Source organism: Dromaius novaehollandiae, chromosome 14 (assembly GCF_036370855.1).
Source record: "Dromaius novaehollandiae isolate bDroNov1 chromosome 14, bDroNov1.hap1, whole genome shotgun sequence".
Lineage (NCBI taxonomy): Eukaryota > Metazoa > Chordata > Aves > Casuariiformes > Dromaiidae > Dromaius > Dromaius novaehollandiae.
In genome coordinates this window covers 8,587,353-8,610,408 of record NC_088111.1, presented here as the reverse complement: position 1 = coordinate 8,610,408, position 23,056 = coordinate 8,587,353, and the positions used below count along the sequence as shown (strand labels likewise).

Genomic DNA, 23,056 nt, shown 5'->3' with positions numbered 1-23,056 from the left:
CCCCGTAAGAGTAATTCGTAGCTTGGTAGAACAGGGACTGGAAGGTCTATCTCCATAACTCACGTGTGTGCCATAACCCAGCAAGCTACTGGCTGTTTTAGGGAGAAGGAAGCAGGGAGAGGGATGTCATCAGAGATATTTAACCTTCTTTCTGGCTTCAACATCAAACCTATCCTGGAGCTGGGAGATGTTTCATGACAAAAGCTTCATCAAAACTGCAGCATGATTACAAAAAGGTTTCAGGTTTGAGAAATCTGCCTCTTCCAAAGAGGGGGTTTTATGAGAAAATTTTCAACAAACTCTACTATCATTTGCTAGCTGGTGTTTCATACTGTTTTAGGAATTTTGTGTTTACGTCCATTGTTTCTGCCTTAAATTACAAGCAGGCCTTCTTTTAAATATATGGTTCTTACCTGATTTTTATCGTATTTTGCCATGATATAACAATTTATGAAATATTCCTTTGTTCAGTTTAAGCTGCCTCTGCAGTAGTAACCAATTTGCCTATTTGTTTTTTCTGAACCTTAGTATTTTTCTGCCCATTTCGCCATACCATCCTCTCTCCTACTGGGTTGTCTAGAACAGGACAAGCCACGAAATTTGATGTTAGTGGATATTACCCATTAGCCTTTAAAACATACATACAAAAAGCCTTATAGGGCAGACCATGATTTAAAATCATTGTAATGAATGTTGCGTTATATGAAAAATAGGTCATGTTACGGTGATAGGAAGGTAGAACTGCCCTGGCAGTCATCTTGACTTGGCTGCTGCTTATTCATTGATCCGGAAGTGAGTCAAGCTAAAGTTTATTGGCTTTTCCATTCCTAGCCCGATCCCTCCCCTGATAACTGAACCAGCTTTCAGTCAACGTGGTGGGAATTTTTCTAGTGACTTATGTGCAAGTTTGAATTTTTTTTAATCTACAGTGCTACATTACTATCTGTCACAGTGCTTATACTAAAACACCACTGGTTCTTCCCTCACTGTTCACTCAACCCTTCATTCTGCCATGGCTTCTGCACCTTGCACTACCTTGCCTTCTCCTTTTACTTCACCATATCTGCTTGCAGAGTCAATTTTTCTTAAGATGAGTGTGTGCATAGTGGAAATGTAAAATTTGAGTACGTTGAACATGTGTGTTAGCACTGTGTTATCATGTAGGTCATAAAACCAAATTAAAGGAAGATGCGAAAGGACTTGGTCTATAATGCAAACATTTAGTGGTCCAATGTCAAAAACCTTCGTGATATTCTGAGAATTGTCCTTTAACTTAATACGGTTTGGACCTCTGTATTAGACAAAAGCCCACTTATCTCAAGAAAAGCAGAAAGATTTAAAAAAAAAAAAAAAAAAAAAAAAGCTGTGGTTATGTTTTAGATTTGGTTATGTGACTGATTTGGGGGTTTTGTGTATATTAATGCACTCCTTTTATGCAAAAGTGTTCAATAATGATCAAGTCTTTTGAGACGTTGGGTTAATGAGATTGAATCACTGCTGAATGGATGATGCACAGTTGGTGACCTAATCCTGAAATCACGTAACTATTGTGGAACTAAGCCCATATATTAATAACATGTGAATTCTTTATCTACAATTGTCTTTCCTGGAAATGAGTTTTAAAAATAATGTAATTGTGAGAGATTAGAGACACTCTAATGCACTGCAGAACAATAGCTAAAAGGGCTGAGACAATAACGGGTGTTTCTAAAAGGAACAGTTTCCTCCAGTGTGACCTTAACAGTTGTAAGAAAGAGGGGCTCTGTGGTTTTTCTGTTTTCTAAACTGTTAATGCAGGAAAAACTGGCATTTTTGGACTAGCAGATATTTCTGTTCTCAGATGTACTCAGTGATAGATTACCCCATAAAGGGAAAATGTTTAAAAAATACTAAATTATGTAAAGTGATGGAAAAATGATGCATTTTGGCTTAGGCATTTCTAATTTGCTCCTTATTGATGAGGCATCAGAGTTGTTCTGCTTGCAAGTAATAATGTTTGTTAAGTATCTTACGCACTTGGCCTTAAATCTGAAGTTAGAGAGAGGTTCTTGACGATGTGTATGGTTACCAGTGGAATGAAAGGAAGGTCATAAAATGCCTTTAATTATATATATTTTATATATATGATATATATGATCATATACGATATGATATATCTATGATCATATACGATATGACCATATCATATATAGTATATATGATAATATATCCTATTTTATATATATATATGATGAGCTACTTCCTTGTACCGGACAGACTGAGGACAGGGTTGGTCCTGCTGTTGGGACCCAGTTAACAGTTTTGCTGGTGATCCACCTCCCTTTCCCATAGCAGCACTGACTCTGTGTTGCTGATGGCTATATAAATATTAATATTCTTGATGCAGTGAACAGATGAGACTGCTTAGACACAGGGAACAGATCTGACTTAAGAAACTCTTGTGTTCATGTGAACTGGTAAGAGAGAAGACATTTACAGTTTCAGAGCATAAAACTTTTGTGATTGGTCAGCAACACCATAGTTAATGTTGTCTCAAGAGTTTGATCTTAGTACAAGAAGAGTTACGGGAGCATATTCCTTAAATCTCAGCTCATCTGTGCCTGATCCATTTGCAATTCAGTTCTTAAGCCGTATTTTGAAAAAACAGCACAACTAAATTATTTTCTTGCCCATTTTTGAAGCCTTGACAGCAACACAAGTATAACTAAGCAAAACCTTTTAATTACAGGGGGAAGAGTAAAAACGTGGAAACGAAGATGGTTTATTCTGACTGATAATTGCCTGTATTATTTTGAATACACGACAGTGAGTATATATGACAGTGATCTTTTTTTGTAATCAAGGAATTTAAGTGGCTAGTAATGTCATTTTTTAAAAGTTTTTATTTATTTATTTATTTATTTAATTTATTTATTTATTTATTTTTAGGACAAAGAACCTAGAGGAATTATTCCTTTGGAAAATCTTAGTATAAGAGAAGTTGAAGACCCTCGAAAACCAGTAAGATATTTTCTTCATCATCATTTTTTATTTTTCTTAACAAGTATAATAAGTAAACCCTCTGGAACTTAGATTTAGTATCGAATGAAAATATTGGTCATTTTTTTTGATTCATTTCTTAATTTCTACCCTCCAGAACTGCTTTGAGCTCTATAACCCCAGTCATAAAGGTCAAGTAATTAAAGCCTGTAAAACTGAAGCTGATGGTAGAGTGGTAGAAGGCAACCATGTAGTCTATAGGATATCTGCTCCAACCCCAGAAGAAAAGGAAGAGTGGATTAAATCCATCAAGTGAGTTCAGAGTCTTAAATGTCTTTCAAAAATGAAGTGTAAACTTCTTTCTGAATAAGATATTAAAAAAAATTATGTTGAAACTTGTTTGAACAATTTTGGTGTGGCAATGTCCTATTCTTAGGATTAATGACAAGCTGCACAGGGCTGTTGGATCAGGATTTCATAAATCTCCTGTTAGTATGTGGCCCTAAGGAAATAGTGCTATCAACTCAAATAAGGAGAATGTGGAGGGGTTTTTTTGGGTTTTTTTGTTTTTTTTTTAAGCAAATGTAAAGCCTTGTGTGAATCACCTTTAACCTTAATTTTATGAGATTAATTCTTAGTTAACTTTAATAATTAAACTTCAGTGACATTTATCTTTAGTATGTTCATAGTGCATCTTTGAGCTTTCACAGCTTGACTTATCTTGTAAGTTATGTAAGGGTAAGCCCACACTTAAAGGAATAAATAGTGTTCAAGGTGAATATACGGAACTGTTACAAATCACAGCTGAGCAGCTATCATGTTTCTTTAAAGAAACGCTTCTGATGCTTACAGATCAACAATCCATTACCCTATTAAAGATTGGAGTCGTCCAGAAGGAAAAGAGAACAAAATAGTTCTAGTTTTCAAAACCAGATATTTGTTAAGCAAACTAATGACTCCTTTTCTCTCTTCTAGAGCAAGTATCAGCAGGGATCCCTTCTATGATATGCTGGCAACAAGGAAACGAAGAATTGCAAATAAGAAATAGAACTTGATCAGCAACTACTATACCTGCATCAGCCTATAAATGAGCATACAGTTGAGTGGTAAAGTAAAGTAAAAATTGGATAAACCAAATGACGATTATTGTAAATTGTATATATACACACACTTTACTACAGCATAAAAAACTTGGCAAGACCTTTCAAATTATATGCCAATAACTATTTACTCTGAAGTAAGCTTCAAATCCCAGAGGATGATTTTGTTGAGACTTAATTCAATTGAAAACATGAAAGCCTTGTTTTCACTTGTATTAGTTACAACTCCACTGTACTTGGGTTGGAGAAAAGGGAAGAAAGTACAGGCTACCATTAAAATATCTCATACCTGTTCCTCGAGCACATTGCCTATAAAGGAGAAGTGATTATAAGTACTTTCATCTCTCACTAAAATGCAGCACTAAGAAGTTGAGTACAGAATGATCTAGCACTTAATTTTTCTGTAAGAAAAAAACCAAAATATTAATACGAGCTTACAAATCTTGTGTGTTTTGTGGTAAATGAACAGCTGAGTGAAGCTTTCACTTAGAATTCTCTCTCCTATCTTATATGGAAATAGCTTTTCTTCTTCTTCAGAAGTGCAACTCAATGGTAAACTGGCAGCTACATTGTTAACTAGTTGTGCCAAAGGGTTTGGTTGATATGCACTGAAAAATACGCAGCTCCCAACAGCAAAGGTTTGAGTCTGTAGACATGACAGCGAATACAGATGTGTTTTAATACTTGCCAGTAGGCTAAAACTCGTTCCTGTCTGCTCATACACTCACAGTAAGCGGTAAGATTTAATGACTGGTTTAATCTGCTTTTTATATAATAACATCCTTCTTATTTTTTAGATATATTATAGTTTAATTAACATTAAGTTACTACTAAAGGAAAAAGATGACAGGGCTTGCATTGGTTATAAGGGTCTAGGTTTTGCATGTGAAAACATCTCCAGAAATTTCATATGCATTTAACTTTTTAAAAGTGGGGTGAAGAAGGTGTAATCTTCCTGTAAAATACAGCCCTAGTTAAGCAAGCAGGATTCATTCCTTTGCTTGATAACAAACTTTGGATGTACAGAAAAGTTCACTATTTTCATTATATTCTTAAAGGCGATTTTTCAGATCTGTGCTTCAGTAGTTGAAATTGAAAAACTGAATGGACATCCTTATTTTTACTTTAAGAACAAAGTCTTACACAATTACCTGATGCAACTATACTTTTCCCCTGCCCTTCTCTGTTGTAAATTGCTGAATGGCTTTCTGGGGGCCTCCTCCGAGAGTCTTCCAGTAACACGCGTAAGCTACTGCTGTGACAGATTTCACTGCAACACTTTTCCACTCATAGTGCACGTAAGTAGGTCTGCTATTAAGTTAACACCCCCCGCCCTCAATTCCACAGCGGGGGCAGAAGTGTTTTTGGACCCTACTGCTTCTGTTAGTACTCAGTTTTCCAGAAACTTGTTGAACCTGAGCCGTGCCTACTGTGCCAGTGAATGCTTTGGAGGCCTGATACTTTGTCAAAGCGATTTTGCTTCTCAGTTACAGATGCATCTCTGAATACATTTTAGGGAATTGTGCTGCACTGACAAAAATATAGATTAATTTGATCTATTTCAAATCTTATTTTAAGGGAAAGTCTGTTTCATGGTTCTTGTCTTACTAATTTGCCTTATTTTGCATGAGATATCAGCCTGTGTTATTATGTGTTTCTCAAGAGGCTGAGAGAAAAGAACGGAGTAAACTTTTTCCACAATTTAAACTTTCTCTAGTGTGTGTGGAACTGTAGTTGACTTAGATAAATTTTTGGATCTGAATGTTTATAAGGAATAAAATTCAGCCAAAGGGGTTAGAACCCTTTAATAATCAGTATGGGGAAGCTGTTGCTTAATGGAACCTACTTAAACTCTTCATAGACACTAATTAAGTTGTATGTCCTACGTGCATGAAGCAGTATGACTATACAGCTGCTAAAATAATGAGTTGTTTTGATTCTTCTGTTCTGCAACTTTAAAAAGTTTTGATTTCAAGCAAAGCATCCATCAGTTTTAGCCTTGACAAATAGATTTGTAATGCAAGTAGTGATAAACCAGAATCAGTGGTACTAATGAGTGTAAAGCTGAAATGCAGCGATTAAAGTATTTCTGGAGAAATGTGAGATTACAAAAGCATTAATAAGCCATGAAGCACTTTTGTATCCATTCTTATCTTCTGAAATATCACCTTCAAGAAAATCTATTTATTTAACCAGATGAGAATGTTTGTCTATAAGCATGAAGGAAATGCCTTGAGAGTTCATTTGCTATATTTAGTTTGAAGTTTTTATATCCTGCAGAAATAATACTTAGAGTAACATGTAACTGAGGATATTATAGCAGGAAATATATTATTTCTTAGCATTAAAAAGCGCCATCTTAAACAGTTATTTGTGGTGTTCAATGTATCTATTTACTACCAAAGCTAATGGAATAGCATTCTTGTGTGTGATAATATTTGATTTCAAATGTTCTTTGTAACAGTATTAACAGGGAATGAAATTGGCCCAAAATTTCCACTGGCCACGAGGCCAGTAAAACGAAGTGGCTTGTGAAAATTTTGGCCGAATCAGGTACTATCCGTGAGGGTGAAAAAAAAATCTCTCAACTTTTTGTTTGTTTGTTTGTTGTTGGGCTTAAAGTCTGGGTGTAGTTACTAAGACTAGCTGCCCTGGGGCCTAAAGCAATACTTGTTACAGTTTGGCCATGCTGAGGAAAAGTCCTCTGGGGACAACAGACTTCTCCCTTCCCATTGCACTGAAAAGTTCGTGTAGTTCTTCAGCTCTTTAACGTTGCCCTTTGACACTACAGGGGCCAGCAAGAGCCACTGCTGCTTCTGCCACGTGTACGGCTTTGCGATAGCTAAACCATTTGGCCACTAACGTCAGTCTTGTCGCCAGTGCAGTCAAGGGAGAAAACTGTACATAATACTTAAGCTCAGCTGGACTGACTTAAACTTTACAATATTCTGACAAAATAAGCTCTACGTCACTTAACATTTTGAACAGTTTTAAACTGGTACAAAACCGAACCTTTATAAACTGAGCAGCATTTATAATGCTTCATATATAAAAACAATGCATATTTTTTAAAATTTAATACATATCTATGTAGATATGCTTGCTGGAAAAGCTGGGTCTGTTGTAGACCAAATGCTACAAATGAAGACTTGTGGCTTACCAGTTTCATTTCTATATTTTCTTGGAAAATGTTTCTAGTTAGAGTTTAAATATAAAATGTAAATACTGTACAGATCTGTATTGATATAAGTATTACTTGGTGTACACAAGTGATCTGCATGACACATTCTGTATCAATCACTGTTAAAAATGTGATGTTCTATGTAAATCCACTGCGATATTAATGTTTTCATTTATCATTAAGACATGTTGCTTAAATCTGGAGATTTTCTCAAAAATAAAGTATAAACTATACTATTGTACAGCTTGTCTTTTACCAATAATAAATGTGAGTTAACTGCTCAAATTTTTCATAGGGATTAGGAATCAGTTTTACAGCATTGATTATAACTACTCTTTTAAGTAAAAATTTCCCTAATTTCCGTACATCTAAGCAGCACAGTAACTTAAATTACTAGGTTAAAGAGGAAAACCTTCAGCTGCAAACCAGACCGTTTCAGTAAAGTACGCTACTGGTACGAGCGTATACTTGCAGCTCTTGCTCCATTAAGAGCTGTTGTCCCTTAAGGACCACCCCAAATAGAGCAAACACTTTGTTAGTTCCCTTCCCTGAGTCTCAATCAAATATGAGTGACAAAAAATCCAATCTCTGCTCCTCAGGTAGCTGCAGTCGACCTCCCCCCGCCCTGTTAGGAATAGCCATCACCCAGCCAGCTTCTCCAGAGCTTTACCTGCCCTCCCTCCACTTGCTGCTCATTAGCTAGGTTATGCGGTTGTTGCTTCTGGAGCTCCGAAGTGACTAAGCACAGCACTCTACAGCTGAAGTCCTTTTATACATGTAGCCCAGAGTTATTCATTAGACAAGAGACGAGATACAAAATCTTGGAGCCAAAGGACAAAAGAGAAAAAAAAGCCAGATACAGGAAAGGTGTGTGTTTTCTTTGTCATGTTACTTTATGTAACGTCACATAACTGTTGCCATAGGAACATTATGCAGGGTACACTTATGGTTTGGCTTTACGGTGTTCTCCATGTACCAAAATATTACTTTAAGTAGTTAGTAAAACATTAACCTTGCTCCTTTCTTAGTGTCACATACAGTGGAAAGCTACAGCTGAGCTTTCAACCTTTTTGGAAGCTTTTAACTTCAAAGGAGAAAGACTTCTGCATTCTCGTCTAGGCAGTTGAAGTCCCAAGTTTACTTATCTTCTCTGGGTCACACCAACAGCATCTTCTCACCTACCACTGAAAGGAAGATCTGATTTCTTGATTATCAAACACACTCTGAAAGCTGTCAATTCACATGACATATTGCATGTTAAATAACTCAAGTAAAACTCAAGTAAAACCCATTTTAACTTTGCTGTATTTATATACTATATAAATTTTACATGCTATATATTTACAGTGGGGCAAGTGCTTTTTATCTTTAAAAAAACAAAGATCAAAGTTTAGACATCTCTGAACAACACAGCTTGTATAAACCAGACAGATTATTCAGATGAACTGTATTTAATACAGGTTCCCCACTCATCTCCTGATGCAGGACCAGTGAATAATAAGTGCATCACAGTTTGATAGCATTTAATAATAAAAATAAAAATCACAGTATGAATTTGTCTGTAACTAGAAACTTTAGCGGGACAAAACAGACAACTGAGACTAAGTCAAGACAAGTGACACTATATAAAAAAAAAAGTAATAAAAACATATGGGAGAGTATACAAATAGTCTGAGATACATTCAGAACAGTATATTCTGATCAGTATGTTTCACACTGTTGAAAACCAGAACATTTTCTTCAGATCTTGAATATAACTAAATATGTGAAGTAAATTAGTTTCTAGTGTCAGACATCACAGAAAAAAGATGAAGCTCTTGCAAAACTCTAGTTATTTGAGAGCTTGTGAAATTTTAAATAAGTCTTTAAATTAAATATACAGACTGTCAGTTGCAATTTTTATAATTCCGTGGTTTCCTGGTCTCTCTTGCACCAGATGTCTAACTTGGAGTAACATTACATGAATAACACACAATCAACCTGAGTCTGTAATTAAGCAGCATTTGAGATGTTCTATTCCAGGGCATTATTTTCAGTGAGATATTTACATGGTAATTTACAATGTTCAGCAGTTGTAGAAAGTTTCCACCCTTTTGGATTACAAGTACATTTTAAAAAAGAAAGTCTCAAGTTAAAAACTAAAAAAAAGTTCTTTCATGGTAAAATTCTGTACAGAAATCTGAAGCACCACTTATGATTGGGTTTTGCTTTGATGGTAATTTTATTGTTCTGATAATTTTTACGTTTTGATGGTTAGTATTGTTTTGATGATGTTTATTTGTTGGTTTTGATGGTAGGTTGTTGGTTTTGATGGTAAATAAGTTGTTGGGTTTGATGGTAAATAAGTTGTTGGGTTTGATGGTAGATTTAGTTTGAGTATTGAAGGCTTCCATCAGTAAGCTCTGCATCTGAAAAACAAAAGGCAGCAATGTCATTCCGTGTCGTGTTGTTCGATATAAAACTGGCTGGCTCAGTGGCTTCATTTCCAGACAGTGAAGACTTGAACCTGCACACAGCTTGATCTGCTCTGTGACTACAGGACTGAACTGACTCCAGAGGAAGGCTTCCAAAACCCTTGCATTAAAGCTGACTGCATTTCAGTAAGACTGGTGCACTGTACAGAAGATTCGGACAAAGCTACCTGCTTGAGCAGCAGCTGGTAGACCTTAGGTAATTTAAATATGGTTGAAGCTGTGCCTAGAGGTTTAACGCGTCAGCATTCTTGTTTTACTAATGATCTTGTGGTCAAGCTGACCAAATCTTATCCACAAAACCAGAAGCCTTTAGTAACTTGTTAGGAAAAACATGCAAGAATGCAGGAAATTAACTGCTTTAAAGCTGCTCCTTCTTTCATCTATCTGGATTTTCCTTAAATCAAAAGTTATCACTAGGCAATTTCATCCTTGTTAATTTATTCAAAGTAACATGAGTCCAGGTGAAAAGGCACAACCTCACAATTCCTTCTCAGCTGCTCCTAGTCTGTCCCTAGCTTAGCTGGGAGGTTCAGTACCCCCTAAAAACACACAGCCCAAGCAGCTTTTTTTGGGGGATTCGATCCCATCATTCATAAAATCCTATTTAAGAGACCCATTTTTTTTTTAAGACTCACCTTCCACAAGATGAATAAAGCTAATTAACATCCTCAGATCTGATGAAATACTAAGATTCTTATACTTACCATAATTGCCTTGCACAGCCCCCAGTTCTATCCTGCTTGTGTTGCAAGGGGGGGGGGGTATTACTGTTCATACGGAACATTTTGTTCACCTACACAGCCCAGTGATCTCAATGCACCTGACTTGTGTTACTGGATGTAAAACGCTTGCTTTCTTCCTACACTTCTGACTGTTTTTAAAAAAAACAAGTTTGCCATCTGCTGGTCAGAGAATTTATTAAAGCCAAAATAGTATTAGACCAGATGCATTTTTGTCTGTGCTGTTCCTGATTTATCATCTAGAACAGAGATACTTAAAATTTAGAACAATCAGGATTCTTTCTACAGCCTTATCCTTAAAAATGTCTGTATTTACAATACAAGTATTTGACAGACTTCATTTCACAAATGCCCTGCAATACAATTGTGCTGTTTTTTCAACAACTGCGCTTCCTCTTCGTCCTGAGCAAACTTTCCAGTGCAAGAATCTATGGTCTGACTGTGGCAATTTACCTCAACATGGGAACCACAAGGAATTTTTGAAAATGAAAATTTATTCTAAGATTGAACTTCTCAAATGTTGAAATGAATTCAGCTGTAATGCAAGAAGATGAAGTTCCTACGTTCTCTATGCTCGAATGAGCTGGACCATTAATAAACAGGATGGTCACTGGCAGTTAAACCAATTGTTAAATTCTGGGTAGGTATAAAACATAGCAAATCTAAGAATAAAACTTGCCTTTGGATAGTGAGCTGTCTTCTTCAGGGATTACTTCAGTTATCTATAAGAGGAAAATAGATCGTTGGGGGGGGTCTTCTTTGTTTTTAAGAACTGCAGTGTTGCCAATAATTTAGCTGATATTTTACAGAGTAGTGATATGCTATACAGGCAAATAAATATCTGGATTGTATATTAATATTATATTCAAAAGATATTGAGCTTTTAAAAACTCAACAGCTTTGTTGAATCTGTACATCTCTGTAACCCTATAAGTAAATCAAATAATGTTAAAAGATTGAGCAATTTATCTTCTTCTTATAAATGTTTATTAAAACATCTGATTAACTGGGACTGTGTCTTCATGTCAGCTAACAGGCATCTAATCTAAGAAGTCATTTTATAATACACACTTCTGTTTAGAAAAATTCCCCGGGAAAATGTTGTCAAACTTGATTTTAGATATTGAATTTATTACAGTGTGCAGTCTTCTTCATTGCCTAATTCTAAAAATAATAAATTTAAACTGTATTATCTACTGAGAGTCCAAGTCAGAACTATGACAAGCAACAGCAAAGAGTTCAGCATGAATTCAGTTAGGCACGCAAGCTTGTATTTAGTCCTTCTATAAAGAGATGTACCGAACTGATTTTTTTATATTAAAAACTGGGAAAGAGCTGTTTCATCAGCCCATTTCTCTGAATTTTTAAGCCTATACTACCAGAAAAAAGCACAAGTAAATAAAACAGTAGCAGGAATTTAACATACTCTCCAGGTGTTAAATTGCAAAGCGTCCTCTGGAGGGTTAATAACTGCAAATTCAGTGTGCTTAGGAGAAGGCAGATCTATATCTGAAACAAAAATATTTCAGTATTATCACCAACTTATGTTACTCTGAATAAGCAGTCACCACTGTTTCTATGTTATGAAATAGCTGAGCATAGCATTTTAATGAAATCATTTATTCTAGCGGTCTTTTTTGGAAGATGGTGTTTTGATATAACATTACTAGTCTGGGAGTCTCATGTCACCATCTCCCATGTTGACTACGGAACCTCCTGTCTACCTACTATATTCATTTTCAAGATACAGCTGCCTAAAATTAACCAGTTAATCAGACCAACGGCATCTTGCATCTCTCCTGCTGGTTCCCCACTTAACCATCACATCAAATTAAAATTACTTGCCCTTCAGCCCTTTGCAGTTGTATTTCAGACTTTCTTTCCTAGCAGTCATTCAAAAATGGAAAAAAAAGATAGCCTATCAGCTATTTTTAATTAATGCAGACTATTCGGAAGGCATGATATACTGTGCAGCTTGCATCACACAAGCTTTTAAAAACAATTTGAAATATTCTCTGTTTGAGTTAAAAAGAACCCTGTAAACTTCCTGTGGCCCCTTACCTTTCATATACTCGCTGGATGTGATGGAACTGTATTTCTTGCTTTCACCTGCACTGGAAGGCTTCCCTTCCTTGTGGAGTTGTTTACTGCCCTGGTTTCTGTATTGCTCACATAAATAGCCATCTGGAGGACGGGATTCTTCCTTCTTCTCCCGTGTTTTTTTCTGGAAACGAGGATCTAAGTATTCCAAGAAGCCTTTCAGTTTCCTGATGTGTTTCTTCTTTTTCTTCTTTTTCTTACGTTTGCGATTGTCATTGTCAAAGTGGAGCACAGAGAAATCCAAATCATAAAGTCTGAAGGAAACATGCAAGTTAATAATAGCAAAACAGATGTGGCACTTGATGCATATATGAAACTTTATTTATTTTACCACAGGTGACGATTTGCAGCGTGTCAGCTACTCTGTGGTAATTTCTGCACATCTAGCTTACTTTAGGTGTAGCAAACTTATGCCCTCAGAGATTGAAGGACAATAGGTCCTGGTGTGTACACAAATCATTACCCAGGGCTAGTTCTGGAATATATGCAATTAAAAAAAAAATTGTTGTAACCTAATCAAGAACTGCGTGCAGATGTGGTTCTAACTATGTGGTCCAGTTCTAACATTCTAACAGTTCGGCCATATCTTTCCTATCTTCACGTGATTGACCTAATGACATGATCCCCAGCCAGATTCTGCCATATAAATAATTTAGAAACAATGAAAAAGGGGAAGACATGAGAAATAACCAGAAAAGAATTAGGAAAAAATTGCTGATTATGCTGTAATCCTTGCTTACTTGTAATCCTTCTCTCGATGTTTATCTTTGGACTTCTTTTTCTTCTTGACCTTCTTGTATTTTTTCAATTTTTGATCACCTGAAAGCTCTTTTTCTATCTTTCTGCGTTTCTTTTCTATTTCGCTTTCACTCCCCTCTGCACGGGAATATTTTCTTTTTCTGTTTCTTTCTTTTTCATCATTCTGGGAGGAGTCCTCAAAATTTGAATGAACTGACATGGGTGGAAGTGCATGTCTTTCACGAGAATATTTTTCAGATTGCTGCTGAGGTACTGAACAATGATGCGAGTCTGCTCTGTGACTGCTAAAGTGATGCACATCTTCCTCTCGAGAGAGTGAATTGTGAAGCCATCTGCTTTTGTAATGATAATCCTTATGTGACCTGTTGTTGTAAGCTTGACTCGATTTGTCAAAGTCTTTATCACAATGAGAGAACTTTCTCTCTCTACCATCTCTCGTTGCATGAGAGGAATAGTAATCGTTGTAGTATCTACATTTTTCCCATCTCCGTGGTTCATCCTGATAGTATCTTTCTCTGCTCCAAGTTCGCTCCCCTTTGGAATGATAATACCTATTTCTGTCTTGTTCTGTTCTCCCTCTGCTTCGGGATCTGTAGCGAGGATATTTTCCTGAGCTTCTGCCATTATCAGGGCTGTTTCTTTCATTATGGGAAGATCTGTACTTGCTTCCGTTGCAGTACTCCTGCTTATGACGATTTTGCTTATTTGTTTCCACACTGCGAGAGCACCTCCTCTTGTGAGAATGACCATCTGTTTTGCTTCTGTTTTGCTTCTCCCTCTCTTCAGTGTCAGAGTGTTCTCTCTTCCTTCGGTAGTGCTCTTTGTCAGTTTTTTTAGAGTCATATATTTTTTTCTTATATTTTTTCCTATGCTTGTATTCTTCACATTTTTTATTACTCAGTCCCTCGCTTTCTCTAGAAAATTGACTCTCCAAAACTTTATCCAGCTTTGTAATTGAAGAGTCATTAACAGGCGGTACTTCTATATAGTTATTAGAAATGTCTTTTGTATCTTGGCATTTGTCTGTAATATCTAGAGATGCAAGTTTTTTAGAACTACATTCAATGTCAGACTTTATAGAGGAAGTTTGCCCTAATTTCTCTTCAGTCACAGGAGACCCTTTGATGTACAAAGGATTTTCTTTTGAAATGAGTTCAGATTCTTTTGATCTTCTTGGTTTGTCTTTGTCTGCACTCTCTTCAGACACACACTGCCCAAGGAATTCATCCTCAGCGTCCAAGGATCTTTTCCGGACCTTGTGCTGGCCATTGATATTGGGATGTGCATTATCAGCTTTTGTTACAATACTTTCAGCAACTTCTTCTTTGGTAGAAACGGTTTCAGAATCTGATTGAACAAAAAGATTCTCGACCTCACAGTTAAAGTCAGAAGGAACCTTCCTGGATTCTTCATAAACAAACAGTGCTTCCATCACTACAGTTTCCATAAGAGCATCATTCTCAGAAGATTTTTGAGGTCCAGGGACACTGCACCAAAAAAAAAAAAAGCATTTGTCACTTTGGCCAAAAAAGTCAATCTACAAGATGAACATTAAGAGTAAACTCCTGTTAAGTAAAGAACTGACAGCTACTGGAAAACTCTGAAAGACATTCCCTTTAGAAATCTATCTTCTGATTATTACACCTTCCTCAGCTCCCAGAAAAGAGGGTTTTTTTTCCTTACTTCTGAAAGTATTGCATTGAAAAACTATCTGTCTCTCTCCACTTGCTGCTCTGAGTCACATCAATAGCCAAACCCACCATATCTGCTCCTCCGTCACCTAAAAAACAAATAAGTGATTACATAGGTTTCCCTCTCTCTCCCAAACACAAGGGAAGGCAGATGGCAGAAATTTATACTTTACATTTTACATTCATGCATGCATCTACAGAAGTGAAAAAAAGGGAAAGAGGAATACAGACAGTATTACAGACAATACAACAAAACTGAAAAACATTCTGTGTGGAAACCAAGGTTTTCCATGAGGCATCAACATGTTTTTAATATCAGAATAATAAGCACGGTGCTGATCACTGGTTCTGTTCATAGCAGTGTATATGCAGTGTGGAATTCTCTCTATTGATTTAAATCTTTCAATTAAATGGTACTGGTAAATAGGTAAACCCATGATAAACTTGTATAAAATCTTATTTTAATCAAAGCATACTCATTTTACCTTATTTCCTCTGACAAGCTGTTCAACTGGCTGTATGTGAGGGATTCTAAGATGATTTCTTGAGGGACTGGAGGCAAAGCTATAGGCATCTACAATTAAAATACAGAAGTTAGCAGATAGATAGACAGTATCTGTAGCAGAAAACTACTGCTCGTAAAATTTCTATATTAGATGTTGAAGAAAGATTGCTTTGAGTGATATGCATTAGCCACATTTTAAACATAACCCCACCCATCCCCCCCAAATAGACCTTATGAAACTCTTATGAAGTATCATCTCAGATAAAGTTGTCTTCAGTTGACATGTTCTAATATATCAGCTCAGCTCTGCAAATTCTAATGGGATAATAGCACAGTAAGTGCTATGGCTAAATTTGTGCCAGTTATTTTCCTCAGCCTTTCACCTGAATTAGGAACATTACAATATTCCTGAATACATCATACGTGAGAAATTCCGGATGAAACAAACACAACTCACTGTTTCAAGCAATCCATTTGTTTTAGAAAAGAAAATCTCTGAAGGTTTAACAGGTTGTACTTGGCAAGTGGAATCATCAAGTTTCAGTCCATTTTCTTTAGATTCATTATCTAAACTAATAGCACCATTTAATGAATCATTTTTTGGCAGCTCATGCTGGGATCTTTCTTCTTCAGCATTCTGACAGGAAGAATGGGAATTCTGCAATGTACGGACTACCTTTCCAATCAAAATTCCATTAGAAGATACTACGTTGCAATTCCTTTTAAATAAGCCCTTCGACTCCTCCTCAGATTTTCCTGAAGATTCTGCACCGTAAGGGACTGTGTTATCAGAGCTGAGTTTAGGATTTCCATTCACTGCTGGCTCGACAAAAATTTCATCAGGAACTTCTTGTTTGGAAATGTTAGTAGCAACTGACATTGTAGATGCATTTGAGGTAGACTCTGCTGCAGAAGAATTTGTAATTGTGGATGAAGGAACAGGCTTGCTTAGATCCTCATCCTCCACAGCACTGCTAAGAGAGTCAGGCTGCGACACAGTCTGACGTGCAGGCAATTTATTGTGAATACTGATAGTGATCTTCTGTTTTTTTGAGGGATCAGTAATTGAAGGCCTGGTAATTGCCCAGTTTTGAACGCAAGCTGTTGGGGGAGCTGAAGATGGCCTTTTCAGGGTGACACCAACGGTATTGGGATCCTCTTTTAGAGATCCATTTCCATTTAAACGACTTGAATTCTGTATTTAAAAAGAAGAGATTGCGAGATAGGTATATGCAAACACACGGCATTTAAAATTCCAGAACATAAAACTCTCCCACTAAATAATTCTAAATTGCCTCAACACCTACATAGAAAAAACACTTCACTTTAATTATATATGCAAGTCCAACAAGTGGGTTTAATTCCTACTTTTGGTTTTCTGCAGATTTGCAGCAAATGAGTATCATTTTTAATATCCCATCCAAACAACTTAACGCTGATTACAGCTACTCCCAAATATATATGTGTATATATATAAATTTTCCCCTGAAAACATTCCCTGAAAACCCTGGAATAGTTGTTCCAGTGCTCAGGAGCAAGCCAATTTAATTTCACTGTATCAGCTAAAGTGACACTGCAAGAAAAAAAAAAATCTTTTTTTTTTCTTTTAAAATGATTTAAGCATTAGTAGGGTCTACCTAAATTGTCTCAGGCTTTAGGAATTTCTCGGAGCTTTAGGAAGCTGAGTTGAAAGAAAAAAGTAATGAAGTAGCATGGCTGCACAGCTTAGTATTAGCCACTATTTGAATGATTCTGGCTGAAATATGAGGGCTGTGAAGAAAGCTGCAGCGTGGGAGCAAAAATAAAACTCGGATGCTTTAGAAAGAAAACAAAAAAACCCAACAAACCACTATCAATTTGGAACGGTTATCTGCCCACCAAAAATTACCTTAATCATGTGAGGAGGAAGCCGTGGTCCCATAAATCCGGTCTGCTTATTGTTAGTCCCCCGCTGACCAAGGAATGAACGAGGGTAAGACGGTGCTGGTAAGTAAAAAGCACGTTCTCCAAGCGTCAAATCATAGCGCCTTGGGAAACAACAGTGATTGCAGTTTAGAGATGTTCTTTCAGCCTACTCTTGTGTTAAATCCCATCCTATAATTTTATAGGAGCAGTTTATATGACACAGAAGACTTGTATACAGAAGACTTAACCAACGCTACAAACTGAAAACTAGTTAATGGTCTTACTACAATGTCTGTCCCTTTTAGAGCAGTAACTCATCCTTACACTTTTCTTCTCTTTTCTAAATCAGCCAGCTACAGATAGCAGATAGGTAGCAATTTACACAAGTGCAGCAGTTTAAGACCAAGCAATGAAAGATAATAAATGACATGGGGAATTTCAGATTAGGTAGAACTGAATTATGAAAATAGTAATTTTTTTTTCCTAGCACAGTAAGAAAAACACTTAAGAGGAAGAAAAATATCAATAACAGGATCGTAAAGGTATTCTAAACACATTTTAATACTTGTTATTACCTGATATAAAAAAGCAAATAAGCTTGCTGACTGAGAACTGTTTTGATGTCACAAAGGACTACAGAGGCATCATTCATCTGGTACCAAAGTCCATTACCAGCCTGCAAATAAAGGCAGATGAATTGCACGTTTTCTAAATGAAATCAGATAGAACACTATGGAACAAAGAACACGCCAAAACAAATCAAACAAAATTTGCAACAAAACCTTTTCCCCTAAAACTGGTGGTTAACAAAAACATTTTAATGAAAGTTTGTCTTTCTCAGTACAGATTTTACCCTGTTAGAGATGAAGTTGATATTTACCTTTATGTAGCAGAAATAGTGTCCTGCATGACAGTTAACACCACTATGTACCAGGACTGCATATAAGGCATAGAGCAGTGGTTCTCCAATTGACTGAGACATATATGCTCGAAGATCCAAATATTCAGGATATTTTACATCCTAAAGAGAGACCAAAAGGATTCAAAGACTATCCTGAAATACCTTATGAAATAGCCTGAGAAAAACACTTCTAAAAAACACAGACTAGAAGTATATATTTTATGGCCCATTAAAAATAGGCCTTCCCATTAATAACATTTAGCAATTTAAATTGCGAAAACTGTTTTCTGTGAAGTCAGCTCTTTAAGAGTAGAGTATATGCTTACTGGCACACAGGAACTTTACTGGCACCCCAACACTAAAAATAAGACATAGTAGTTGTATTGATTTTTCTTAGACATCTACAGTCTATAGCTATTGTTTGCTGACATTAGCAAATTTTAAATGAGTATTCTGCTTTAGGAAATCTCCCATTCCAAGAAGATGAGGTTGCATTACAGTTGTATATATACCTTGTTGATCTTTCCACCAGTGAAATTTGCAAATCTTTTCAGGGATATTGTGAGAACATTGGAAGAACGATGTATTGTAAACCGCTTTGATGCAGGAACCATCTTTTTACACCTTAAAAACAAGCACAGACAATTGTTTAAAAGTGTCTTTCTTTTCCCCAAAAAAGTCAAACAAGTTTTCATGTCTCACACATGCTTATGCTATTTGAATGATATTTACTTGCATAATATGTTTTTTCTTTTCATAAATCCATACACTGCATTTCAGGTTTGCTAATACAGAGAAGATAGCAGGATATAAGAGGACAGCTCTACAGAACAAAGAATAAAGGATTTAGAACATTATCTTTTGATAGCCAAACAAATGTCTGAACATGTATCTTTGTTATGCCAAAAAGGAAGGCTCGCCAACAACTCATAACGCAGCAGGAACGTGAATCTCTCACGAGAGCACATTAGCATGTAACCCAAGGTGCACTTATAGTTACGCAAAAGTGGCTATGTCCAACTCATGTCCTGGATACATTCTTTCAGCTTTCTGCTGGAATACAAATGCTAAAAGAACTGTAAAAATGGAGCCTCAGCGCTCAGGACTAGAAACTGCAAAGCATTTCCAAAATGGATCATTTATCAATGTCAAAAAAACAATAGAAGCAAACAGTCATTCTACAGGAGGAAGACGTTTGACAGTAATAAGTCTTCATGTACTGAGGTTGCCTGGAAAGAGACCGAACCATCTGAAATCCTTTGAAACTAACAGTTAATTGTAAATATGTTACGTGGTCCACTCAAAGGTAGGATATACAGGGTAAGCAGGGAAATTCAACTACTACCACAGAGAAAGACAGACAAACACTGAAATATGTCAGTTTACACCATCAAGAAAAATACTGTTGATAGTTAAAATAAGTGGAAAGAATTAAATAGTCTCTTTTCAAATTCTGATGTCAAAATACAAGGCAGAAAACTCCAAACCCAGGGATAATGTCAAGAACAAAACAAAACAAAGACCAGGAACAACAAAAAAAAAAAGAAGTGTTTTATAATATTCTATTAAACTTATAATTAGATACAAAGTTTTGAGATGGCAATCTTTATTAGAAAAATTCATGGTAGAAAACAGGAGGAGAACGTCAATAATGTCAATCAGGAAAAAAATTAAAGTAACAGGATAGTTTACCAGAAATAGAAAAGATACTGCATATGTGCAAGACCTTTCTTTTTAAGCTCACTGAAAAGAAACAGAAACCTGTGGCTTGAAGTATGACTATACTGACCATACCCCAGAGATCACGCAATTCAGATGAGCTGGATGAAGTTCATACAGATCAGCACGTAAGATATCTTAACTCCATATGCTTTCACTGATGGTAGGTTAGGTTTACAGTGGCTCATTTCAGACAACAGTAGTCCACAGTTTTTACGATTCAGGAATGATGGCAGGATACTGTGTAGTGAGCCAGCAGAGACATTCAGTGTTAACTATCACTGAGCCTGTTCAGGTTCACCTAGACTCAGTCTAACTTTGTTCCACAGTGACAACTTCAGGAAGCTGTTATTGCCTCCCACTCCAAATCACTGTCCATAGCTCCCTGCTTCAGCTCACCACTACATATAGGATATGTCCTTAACTTCTGGCCGTATGAATATTGCAGTGTGCAGCTTCACAGTTTGGAAGATTGACCGCTCCCAGTGGAGACAATATTAGAAACAGAATTCTAATGTGACTCAATGTCTGCACTTCTTATCAAACAATTTCAGATATTCAAACAGAATGACAAAAATCACTGTCTTGGAAACAAATGTATTATTTTCCAAGTTTTGGATTATTTCAGCATATTCATTGGATATAAAAAAAAAAAAAGCTGTGTCTCATTACTGTGTTTCTAAATTAAGTCAAAAGATAACTTCTGCTCTAAGACATACAATACTTTAAATCAATATCCAGTATTAAGACGTAATTAGTAATAATCTTACTTGCTACATTTATAGCAATTTTCACCATCCAGCTGTTCAGGTTTCACAAATTGTTCTAGAGCTCTGGTGACAGATGAAGCTGCCTGTATGAGTAAGAAAGTAGAGCACTAAGTTACTGGAAATTCAAAACTGCAAACACTTACTAGTGGTTTACAAGAGGACCTTGCTAGCTCACACTTAAGAGACCTACTGCAAGCCAGTGAAGACTGTGAAGAAGGCAGAGCAGAGTACATTGAACATTTACCTCATTTTAAAATGATTTTACTTTCATAAAAATAACTTAATTGTGCGATACCACAGACAGTTAGCAAATCTGTCACATGCATTGTCATAAATAAAGAGAAAAACCATCGGTATAACAATTAGATGTACATTGAGGTAGTACAAAACAGTGAAGTATAATAGTATCATGTGTGTAGATATGATAATAATTATTTGTCCAGCTTAAAATCAATACATACATGGGAACCATTACATGGCTTCCACAGAAAGACAGACTTCACTCCACTTCCCATCCACCACTAAGCTGTTTTGTGTTAACAGCATACATTCTTAAGTAAATGGAGTTTATATTAGAAAGCTACAGATGCCTTTAAAATCTTGAACCATAGTGACAGAACATCTTACCTTAATATCCAAAGTAATATCAAGGAATGCCTCATAGGTATCCGAAACTGCTTTGCAGTTCAAGCACTTTACTGGAATCAAAATACAAATGCTTAACAATACGTGAAATAGATTAATGGTGCAAATTTAAATTATTAACACATTTTATTTTAGTCGCACTATAAGCTGCTTTACTACAAACAGACAAAAAGGCACAGATCAATTCTAAGGATAATAATATTTTTAAAAAGTACCTCTGGATCTTAGAAATCCTCCAAATATTTGATGAATGACTGTGGTAGCTTGAGAAGATCTGTCTAATCTGAAAATAAATTATAATCAGAGCTCAGAAGACTTGAGGCAGAGAGTTAACTCTTCAAAGAGTTTTTCTTTTAATGAAAACCATGGACATAGATTTTCATTTATAATAATAAACGAAGGAGTAAAAAGGTCTAGAAAACATTTAATGATAAATTTGTTTACACTTACTTGGTACTTCCATTCAAACACGCTTTCTGCATAGCATCAACGGTGTAGCGTAAGAATTCATGTGCATCTTCCTGACTGCCAAAACGGAAATGTTTTCCTATTCCTAATAAATAAGAAGTTTATGATATTTATCTCATGTAAAAGTGAAAGAAAACTTGTATTTCTAAATTCTCTCTTCCTTAAAATTAGACTATGAAAACTGTTTACGCACATTAAATAATCTTGGAAAATAAATAAATAAGTAAAAATAAAACCATCTGAAATGACTTACGTCTAAGGTCATTGATGACAGGTGTAGGTTTGATGGCATCATCAGAGCAACACAGGACCTGGTTAATGTGAGTTTCCATTGTGCACATCATGCAGAAGCCTTGCTCACGACCTGAAGAGTGAAGGAAGAAAGCATCTCAGTCTAGCAAATATAAATAGCTATGGAAAACCTTACAAAATCAAATCTTTAGGTTATAGGTACAATCTCCATTCTCCATTCTCTTCTCTTAAAGTGCCAATACTCCAAGATTCTTGTGATATTTTATTGCACAACACTACGTAGAATAAAAATATCCATTAACTCTGTATTAGAATGCATTTTCTGATGAGAAATCTAAATGACTATTGTAAAGTCATTATTTGCAAGCTGACAAGAATTTGAATTCTACAGATTGCCGAACGTATGAGGAACAATATTTGACATTGATGATGCAGCATTAAAAAAGAACATGTGTTATTTTCAGCTCACTGTCAGGTGAGCTACGTGATACAGAGATAAGAATCCTTTGGGAGAAAAGAAAGGTTAATAATGTATCTACAAGTATTTCTACTTTCCTTTATTCCAAAGGATGCTTAACTTAAAGAATTTTTCTATACAATGAGCATATGATGTTAAATTTCTGGGAATACATACTAAAATACTAGACTAGAAAAATTAAAACGTGCACAGATGCCTTTGTCAAAGAATCCATATATGGATACAAGAAGAGGCTACTAGGTTGAAATAAATTCAAGTACAAAAACAAAATTCAAAAAACATGAATTCAAGGGTGGAAAAATAAGGAATTTTATTTATGATAAAAATCAGTCTCAATTTTAATACAGTCCCACAGAAATTTCTATTTGATTCCATATGAGACTAGCTCA

The 23,056-nt window shown here is 35.9% G+C and overlaps 2 protein-coding genes across 6 annotated transcripts in view; one reads left to right on the top strand and one right to left on the bottom strand.

Annotated features, from left to right (window-relative positions):
• Positions 1-7,493, top strand: part of CYTH3 (cytohesin 3) — a 52,797-nt gene extending 45,304 nt beyond the window's left edge. The window contains exons 10-13 of the mRNA XM_064520251.1: positions 2,729-2,805; positions 2,929-3,000; positions 3,137-3,291; positions 3,955-7,493. Of these exons, the coding sequence (XP_064376321.1) occupies positions 2,729-2,805; positions 2,929-3,000; positions 3,137-3,291; positions 3,955-4,027 (377 nt within the window). The 3' untranslated portion in view covers positions 4,028-7,493. The remainder of the gene's footprint in view (positions 1-2,728; positions 2,806-2,928; positions 3,001-3,136; positions 3,292-3,954) is intronic.
• A 1,054-nt stretch (positions 7,494-8,547) lies between these two features.
• The window catches only part of USP42 (ubiquitin specific peptidase 42), a 20,327-nt gene continuing 5,818 nt past the window's right edge, over positions 8,548-23,056 (bottom strand). For 3 of the 5 annotated variants that reach the window (XM_064520246.1, XM_026116104.2, XM_026116103.2), the window contains exons 4-19: positions 22,191-22,301; positions 21,920-22,022; positions 21,685-21,752; positions 21,452-21,522; positions 20,825-20,907; positions 18,848-18,959; positions 18,315-18,455; positions 18,010-18,110; positions 17,418-17,556; positions 15,987-16,724; positions 15,510-15,598; positions 13,315-14,820; positions 12,536-12,828; positions 11,901-11,983; positions 11,154-11,196; positions 8,548-9,668 (exon numbers count right to left, since the gene is read on the bottom strand). In XM_064520246.1, coding sequence (XP_064376316.1) covers positions 9,628-9,668; positions 11,154-11,196; positions 11,901-11,983; positions 12,536-12,828; positions 13,315-14,820; positions 15,510-15,598; positions 15,987-16,724; positions 17,418-17,556; positions 18,010-18,110; positions 18,315-18,455; positions 18,848-18,959; positions 20,825-20,907; positions 21,452-21,522; positions 21,685-21,752; positions 21,920-22,022; positions 22,191-22,301 — 3,722 coding nt within the window. In that variant the 3' untranslated portion in view covers positions 8,548-9,627. The remainder of the gene's footprint in view (positions 9,669-11,153; positions 11,197-11,900; positions 11,984-12,535; positions 12,829-13,314; positions 14,821-15,509; positions 15,599-15,986; positions 16,725-17,417; positions 17,557-18,009; positions 18,111-18,314; positions 18,456-18,847; positions 18,960-20,824; positions 20,908-21,451; positions 21,523-21,684; positions 21,753-21,919; positions 22,023-22,190; positions 22,302-23,056) is intronic. The other 2 variants (XM_064520248.1, XM_026116102.2) reach the window with 2 other exon arrangements.